Here is an 8,879-nt window from a genome sequence, read left to right as displayed (position 1 = left end):
ATAGTACCGAAATAGTACTTACCCCCTGCAAAATACCGAAATGAGTACTTCAACGGTTCCAAAGTTATAAAGGCAGTTCTTTGCTCCCGCTGGCTTGACGTTTTGAAAATACCTATTATCTAGGGAACGCTTGCATACTTCAGTTTGTAACTAATGTCAATAAACTCGTATGAAATAGTACTCCCTACCATCATAATTTGGACCTGATTCTCTTTGTAGAAATATGTCAAAAAGTCATTATAACCTATGTCATACATTTATCAAGACAGGTACAGTCGCGAACAAAATTATTACACATGCTCAAGAAGAATGTTGTCAGATTTTAGTATTTTTTCCCCATTTTTGGGTAAAAATTGGTGAAGTGCCAGGGTTGTCAGATGAAAGTAATATCATTGTTGAAACTCTTTGAGTTATTCTACAAATACTGCAAATTGTTTATTAACAAACACTTCGATCCGTAACAAATTGAACATGAAGGTATAAATTATAAAATAAAACAGCTGATTAAAAATGTATTATGATGTATTAAAATCACAGATTGTTTTCAATAAGAACTAGACCTATGCAGCCATTTTCTATTAAAATTATTGCATATGGGTGTATGCAATAGCAATTTTTTGTCATAGCAACACTCTGAAGTGCAAAGAAATGGTAGGGTAGACCTCCAAAATGGCAATACTGGCGATGGCAATACTTACGAATAAATTGTGAGGTTATGTAATTGTCTACGTGACTGTATCAACAACAAATGTATGGCATAGGTTATGATGATTTTTTAACATATTTCTAGAAAGAGAATCGGATCAAAATTATGATGGTAGGAAGTACTATTTCATACGAGTTTATTGAAATTAGTTACATACTGAAGTATGCAAGCGTTCCCTAGATAATAGGTATTTTCAAAACGTCAAGCCAGCGGGAGCAAAGAACTGCCTTTATAACTTTGGAACCGTTGAAGTACTCATTTCGGTATTTTGCAGGGGGTAAGTACTATTTCGGTACTATTTTTTGGCGTTTAAATCAAAGCGAAAGACCTTGTCGTTAACTCTCGCCAAATTTCGCTCACCGTCAAGCTAGCAAGTGCAATAAAACATGGCTATAAATCCAGAACCGTGAAGGTACTAATTTTTTTACAACAGGTACTATTTTTTTCAATAAGAGTACTATTTTTTGGTATGGTCAAATTATTTTTTCGTGCCCATTTTTTTTTTGAGGCCGCTAGCTTGACGCACACGTTTATTTGTCAGTTCCTCGGTACCGCCGAAGAAATCGAAGTTCGGCGTTTGAAACCGATAACTGATTGAACTGTCAGTTGATGCCAGCCACTTTTCAGTAACCGTCGTCGATTTTAATTTGTTATTTTCACTATTTTTCAACAATATAGTCAATACAATAGTTATCTGGATTGCAAATCCTCACGATCGTGCATACTTATAGCACAGATCATAGAATTCTAACATGTTTACCTTTACGGCTGTTTTTGTTTATCAAAATTAAGCCACTTTTTCATCGAACAGAAACAAACCTTGTTTTTTTCAACCAACTCCTCAACCATTCAAATACCACACCCACCACCAGGCTCACAGAGTCTGTGCTACGTGGCGGGCGCGCCGGCCTCACACGGCGGTCTCGTCGGCCGGGGGCTTCGCTGCCGGTTCCGTAGGGCTTCGCACTGGGACTCGGATGATTTCCTCCTCCATTTTTGGTTCTACTGGCATGTTCTGTCGGTGGAAGGTGGAAATTAGGATTAGTTGACTCCAAAATTCATAATATTATTTCTAATACTTCCAACTTTTTTTAAATAGAATCTTCTATTACCACATCGTCACTTTACCATCAGGTGAGATAGTGGTCAAATGCTTATTTAGATATATACAACCTCACATGATGGTAAGTGATGTTGTGGCTGAGGGTGGGATATGCTTACTTAGGAATCACTTAAAAAAAACCTAGATTATATCTATATAATCATCCTCAACTCAAGGCTTGGCACATAATGTGACACAACAGTGAAAATGTCATGTCAGTAGTTAAAAAGAAAAGGTATAAGTTCTTATGATTAGCTGTCTGGGAACGGATATTAGGCAGCCAAATTGCTAAATTGTGTAACCATTTTTTTTTAAAGAACGCCCTGTGCCGAGGTTTTTCTTGCAGCTTCTTTTCCCCGGCTATACAGGTTGTAAGTAGCTGAGGATGAGACGCTCGTTATGTAAAAGATGACGAATCAAAGTGTAACTATGTTACCTAATGAATAAAGATTTTTGAATTTGAAGGTATTGTGTCCATTTCTGGAGAAACAGACACAGACTAGTCCATTCTCACCTCGAGTGCGGTGTAGTTCCTGTGCAGCGCCCCGGGCAGCTTGCCCCCCGGCCGCAGCCGTGCCGCGTCCAGCAACCGCGAGCGCCGCAGCGGGCTGCCGCGCGGGGAGATGTTGCGACACCCGCCTACGCTCTTTAGGAGGCGAGCTCTGGAAGTGGCAAGAGATTTTGCGATGGATAGACATACATAAAGCTCACGACTACATTCCAATGAGGTAGTCAAGAGGTATATCCATGGCAAGATGAAGTACACTACCTACCACACACTTCACTGACTTTTCTGTTAGACCAACGAAGTGGTGAGCCGTATCGCCGTATATAATGGTCGAGTCTAGACAATATATATTCATTAACTTTCCGAACACGGAACGCAGATCTTAACCAGATACTATGTAAAGTCTATTCTGTCTTGTATCTCAGCAGATGAGAGGTTAAGACTCAGAACAGTACAATTCCAGATATATCTTTCTATCTGATATATTTAATCAGATATAGAAATACTCACGCGTCTAGCAGCTTCATAAGCAGCCGGCTATACGCCTGGTACTCATCGTCGCCGAACTCGCCGGGGTGGTGGCGCGCGAACTCATAAGTATCACAGAACTGGTGCACCAGCTTCTGTCCACGACCATCCAGCGGGGTCGCTAATGAGGATAGCAGGAACGCGCGGAGGGACTCCCGCGGGTGACGCCGGAGACCCGGGTCTTGGTGGGCGATTTCTTCCTCTGGAAGATTTGAACATCAACCATAGAATACGGAATAATAGTATGTTTAGAATGGCAACTCTCCGCTCCCCACCAGCAGCTGAGCGAGGTTTACCATCCCCTTGGTCTTACTTTAGTCTTCAATCATATGGTCGTCCAACATCACACGCATAGATGTGTGTGTATTATAATGTCAATGTGCATAAACATAAGCTCATAAGCTGTATGCTGATTGGGTAGTCAAGAGCTACATCCATCATATACCATTGCAAGATGAACAAGTACCCACACCTCACTGAATATTCTGTTAGACATGAAAGAAATGTTTAGTTCATTTGTAATTCAGTGCAAATCGGCTAGATGACAACATTCTTCAAAATGTCATAAAATTATTTTTTCATGGAATATGTATGGATTACTTATCTGTGACCCTGTGAATGTGATATCTACAAAAACAAAGTTTCTTGGAAAAATCAAATTTCTTGCAGATTGCACATACATAAAGTTAGATAGAAAGAAATCAATTAGCCTAATCTCAACTGATACATACCTAGTGACAGGAGCCAGTGTTGTGACATTAGTGTGACTATGCTGCCTCCTGTACTTTGACAGATTAACTTGTACTGTGCATTGAAGTTATTGTAAAACTATCTACCTACCTATATAGAAATATAATCACTATATTACTTACTTTATCTAATCTTACCTAGGGTTTTCACATCATCCACAGCTTTAAACCGGTAGTGGTAAGGTTGTTGCGGTTCTAGAATGTAATGAGATGGCTCGGTGCTTATCAGACGTGGCTCATGCATTATCCGTGGGACTGCTTCAATGCGTCGCTCTATTTCTCTTTTTAAACTCTGGAAATTGAAGTCAATATTTTTTTTAAACAAATAGGTTGCATTTTCTTCAATTAGTGGATCCCAAGGTTTCTCTGTACAAATAATTTTTTTATTTTTCTCTGTGCATGAGCAATATTTTTTTTACTTATTGATTTTAACATTCAACTAGCATTTACTAGATAAATTCAACGTTAAAATAACAATTCAATCACATTTTCTGAAAGAGTTAATCCAAAGATATGAGAAGTAAGTATATTATAAGATAATTCAAATCAAATATACTTTATTGCACTCAAACAGAACATGTAACTCCAGAACCTTTTAAGGTTGTAGCCAGCTTTAGTATCAAAATTGCAGTTAAATAAACAACATTAACTTACCTTTTTAGCATCAGTTCCTATAGGAATGTGAGGACCTCTCCGAGACCTAAGGGCGAACCTTGTAATCTGTCTTTTGGCAAAAATGAACAGTATTAAGAAAGTCAACACTCCGCCACTGATTATAAATATAATCTGTATACCGGCAAAACCTGATGCCATTGTTTCCACTTATCAGAAACTATAAATTAATACGAAAATCAAAATTAATTGTATCGATATCGCGATTTCAGAATTCTTTGTTTTGACAATTGTCGTTTCGTTCTGAAATAGAGAACTATTGATGTTTTTCTTTACTCTGGACGTGCCCTACGAACACATTTGAGAGAGACAAATTTATTGGAACCTTTGCATACTTTGTCTCATTCTACATTCTTTACTTTCAGGAATTAAACAGTTTTTTTTATTTTTTTATAGATTTGCCTTGGTCTTAGGATTTGCCGCTGGAAAATTTTAAATGTACGTAAAAATAAATGAGTTCAAATAAAATTACGCTATGAGAGCAATGAAATCAAGTCCAATAAGTCGTACTTCGGAAAACAGGTTAAGCCATTAGTCCCATCAATTAGTAGTAAACACCTCCAACAACCCACACTGGGGCTGGGTGGGGCAGTGTAGATCGAGGGAAGGTCTATGCCCAGAAGTGGGACAGCTTAGTGCCTAACTAACCACAGAATTATCTTTCGGACTTCCCAAACAAATGACAGTCTCACTAAGTAATTTCGCAATATCACTATCGGGAACTCTGACTTCATCGATTGAAGTTAAGTAATTAAACAATCGAAGTTAACTAAAACTAATTCAAGGTTTTTATTTTATAATGAAATCAAGAGTTTAGTACACACGCATACTACCAGTAAACATCAATTGCATACAAGATACACCTACCTACCTAGTCCTCCTACTACATTATGCAATAACTATGCATACTTTGAAATCATTATTCTCGAAACTTATTATTTATTCATCGTATATCTTGAGTACTGGCCGAACATGAATTCCTTTATCATGATTCTTTCTATTCACAGTTGGGCGCGGCACGAACCTTCTGAATGTTTGACGGAAAGAACACACTGTTTGCATAGTACTAATACCCGTTGAATGCTTCTACCGATGACCAATACTTTTCAATAAGGAGTTGGAATTGTTATTAGTTGCTTACTGGTTCCACAATAGGTGCTTGAACGTGTATGGAGCAGTATATTCCACTACGATGCACCGTATTCCATACTAGAATGTAATTGAGTCATATGAAACGCCTAGGACGTGACTGCTATTGCTGTAAGACATAAGTACCTATGCCACACCCAGGACAGTCCATTCAAAAATCCCCTACTTACTGTGTAACTCCACCAACAACAGCAACAGTAACAGCCTCCGTGGTCTAGTGGTTAGAGAGTTAGATTCCCGATCTGGAGGTCCGGGTTCGATTCCCGATGGGGACATTGTCGAAATCACTTTGTGAGACTGTCCTTCGTTTGGTAAGGACTTTTCAGGCTTGAACCTGATTGTCCGAAAAAGTAAGTATTAGCCGTCAAAACACCTCCAACAACCCGCAGTGGAGCAGCGTGGTGGAGTATGCTCCATACCCCCTCCGGTTGATTAAGGGGAGGCCTGTGCCCAACATTTCTGGCTGATCACCTGATTGTCCGAAATAAGATAATCCGTGCTTCGGTAGGTTAAGCCTTCGGTCCCGGTTACTACTTACTGTTGTAAGTACGTAGTCGTTATACGAGTCATGTCAGGGGCCTTTGGCGGCTTAATAGTAACCCTGACACCAGGATTGATGGGGTTGGTAATCCACCTCACAACCCACACGATAGAAGAAGACAGTCTGCACGCTCTCCCCCTTTCTCCTTAGCGGCTTACGGGTACTAAAGTAAGACTCAGAGGGGGTGAGATCGACGTACTTACGACAGAATTGGTGCGGGACGGAGAGTTACCGTTCTATACGTATTCTTTATTCTATGCCTATTTTTCGTAATACGCAGTATGATTTAAGTTTTTAATAGAGTCTACAATAAAATTATACTGCCTGAGAAATAGCTTCTGTGCTGGAGTGGGAGCTGCTTATCTTCTCGGGCATGTTGTAAAAATCAATTGTGGGGTTGAGTTATAACGCGGTGGATAGTGGATAGAGTGCTATGGGAGTTTGGCTGATCACCTATCATTATGTTTCTATTTATTTCATTTACGGAAAACAACAGCTTACAAAACAAAATAGACTTAAAAATAGCAACAGAAAGCCCAATATAGGATTTCGGAACAAAAACCCGCATAGAAGCAGCGTGGTAGGGTATGTTCCCATACCGTCCTAGACAACCTATCTCTATAGAGAATAAGATAAAATTGCAGTGGCCACCCATGACCCAACCCCTAAATCCGCATGATTCCAGTAGACTATTTAAAATAGAATTTCTGATCGAATGAACCTATGAATACATAGATAAACTCACGCCCCTGATCCCTAAAGGGGTGGGTAAAGCCACCAACGACACAAATTGCTTGAGTTAGACAGCTGGATCTAGAATCCTAATAATCTTCTATCGTGTGGGTTATGGGGTGGATTACCAATCTCATCAACCCTGGTGTCAGAGTTATTATTGAGTCGCCAAAGGCCCCTGGCATGGCTCATGTAACGACTACTTACATCAGTAAGTAGTAACCGGGACCAACGGCTTAATGTGCCTTCCGGAACACGGATTATCTTACTTTCGGACAATCAGGTGGTCAGCCTGTAATGTTCTAACCAAACTAAGGATCACAAAGTGATTTTTGTGATATTTCCCCACCGGGATTCGAATCCGGGACCTCCGGATCGTGTAATAGTGATCATATAATAGCCAATATAATGACCTTAGAATAGCTAGGTACCTTACTAAAGGATTGGATTATGCCGAATACCTCCACCAACCCGCAGTGGAGCAATGTGTTGGGGTATGCTCCACGTCTGTTCCGGTTTTTTGAGGAAGCCCTGTGTCTAGCTGGGTGTACTTACAAACTGATTATGTTTTATGTTAATATAGTATTTTAAAAATAAATTACTTTTGTCTCCTCGTGACTGGCTGTTTAGCGGTTTCTTTCAGTGACGTGTCGTCGGCCATTTTGACGTGTTCCCGCTAAAATTGCTAACCTTGGTGCACAGAGGTTACTGTTACGAAACTTACAATTTAAATAAAATAATGATCCAGTTGCAAAACACCTCTAAGTAATTTACTAATATTTTTTATTTATCTACTTAATTAATTAATATCCTTAATCTAGGTAGGTAACTATGGACAAAAACAGTCACAACTGGTTTTCTTCGGTTTTCTATAAACCTACCAAAGAGATTCTAATTTTCGATACACGGTAATTAATGGCTGAAATATAATCAAAAACTTATTAAATCGCCGTAATACAATAAAAAAGTAAAACTTGTTTCTTTTCTTTAATTTAAAGGCAATTTAAATAAATGTTTTGGGCAAAATCAATCAGTAACAATATGTGTTTAATCGTTTTAAGGAGACGGTTTGTGAAAGAGGTTGCATTTTAAATAGTCAATAAAGTAAATAGGTAGGCACGTAGGTAAGTACCTATAAGTAAAAATGTTGCAGCTTTAAGTAAAAAGCTTACCCTAATAATATTTTTTTGCCTATGCCGTTTGGGGGCGTAAGTTTATGAATTCAAAATCTAATATTTTATACGTACCTACAGATTCATTTTAGTTTTAATTTTCGCAATCGAAAAGTGGGTGCGGAATGATAGGTACCTATGAAGTGAGCGATTGACTGAAAATATACGGTCTGATAAATGGTAGAGCGTATCTTTCACTGTTTCTCTGAGGAAAAGGATTTTTTCGGGGAACAGAAATGAGAATGCATGTTATATCGTAAAAACCGAGCCATGTATTTTTTCAAGATAGATAACTACATAAGTACCTATGTACGTATGTAGGCAATTTCTCACCATAATTTTCATACCTACGTATGCTTAATAATATCATGTCGCAAACACCAAGGAATAGAAGAAAGAGGATGGAAAGGCCCTTTTTTTTGACGTGACTTATTGTAGATTTGCCGCAGATGGTATTAACTACTTGGCCGGACAAATGGGGAGCGCTGAAGGCTCTCACCCGGTTGGAAAGGCCCTCCTAACGCGTATTTTGTATGAAAACCGCTGTCGCCGGTTCAACTCCGCTCTCTTTTACAATTACTCTTGCAAACAGACAACTACGATAGCTCTACTGCCTCTTTACCGCCATATATATTAAGTTTTTATGTAATAGGCTGCAATTTTATCATTACTTTTTGTACTGCATACAAAAGTTTCTTTAATGATGAATAGTCGATCTTACTAAGGCTCTTAGCTTTCCTGTGATAAGGAGGGATATCCTAAGTACTTATATGTGATTTTTTGCCCTGCAGGTATAATGCATAAGACGACCTTTTAATATACTATCGCGGAACGCCGTGTGTCGTAAAGTGTGATCATACTTGTACGGTGCGCGTTTCACGTTCACCCTTTCTTCAGTGAACATCACCATATCATACATCATTTAAAAAAAAACACCACAGAGTCAACATAACAGAGGTTTGGTTAGGACATTACATTAGGCTGATCACCTGATTGTCCAAAAGTAAGATGATCCGCGCT

The 8,879-nt window shown here is 38.9% G+C and overlaps 1 protein-coding gene across 1 annotated transcript; it reads right to left on the bottom strand.

Annotated features, from left to right (window-relative positions):
• Positions 1-339: 339 nt before the first annotated feature.
• Positions 340-4,502, bottom strand: LOC126374731 (protein C1orf43 homolog). Its single transcript, XM_050021467.1, has 5 exons — positions 4,248-4,502; positions 3,732-3,885; positions 2,827-3,046; positions 2,323-2,470; positions 340-1,721 (listed from the first exon to the last, which is right to left on the bottom strand). The coding sequence occupies exons 1-5, from the start codon at positions 4,404-4,406 to the stop codon at positions 1,617-1,619; spliced, it is 786 nt and encodes a 261-aa protein (XP_049877424.1). The 5' UTR covers positions 4,407-4,502; the 3' UTR covers positions 340-1,616.
• Between the last annotated feature and the right edge of the window lie 4,377 nt (positions 4,503-8,879).

This window comes from Pectinophora gossypiella, chromosome 17 (genome assembly GCF_024362695.1).
Source record: "Pectinophora gossypiella chromosome 17, ilPecGoss1.1, whole genome shotgun sequence".
Taxonomy (NCBI): Eukaryota; Metazoa; Arthropoda; class Insecta; order Lepidoptera; family Gelechiidae; genus Pectinophora; species Pectinophora gossypiella.
The sequence above is the reverse complement of the archived record's forward strand: the minus strand, read 5'-3'. Positions and strand labels throughout refer to the sequence as shown.

What these genes read in the sequence shown, in the direction of transcription:
- LOC126374731 (XM_050021467.1), bottom strand. Translation starts at nt 4,406, where the DNA reads ATGGCATCAGGTTTTGCCGGTATACAGATTATATTTATAATCAGTGGC. An exon ending in CTTATGAAGCTGCTAGACGC is followed by an intron (nt 2,471 to 2,826) that starts GTGAGTATTTCT and finishes TGCCACTTCCAG; the next exon opens with AGCTCGCCTCCTAAAGAGCG. An exon ending in GGAACTACACCGCACTCGAG is followed by an intron (nt 1,722 to 2,322) that starts GTGAGAATGGAC and finishes TTCCACCGACAG; the next exon opens with AACATGCCAGTAGAACCAAA.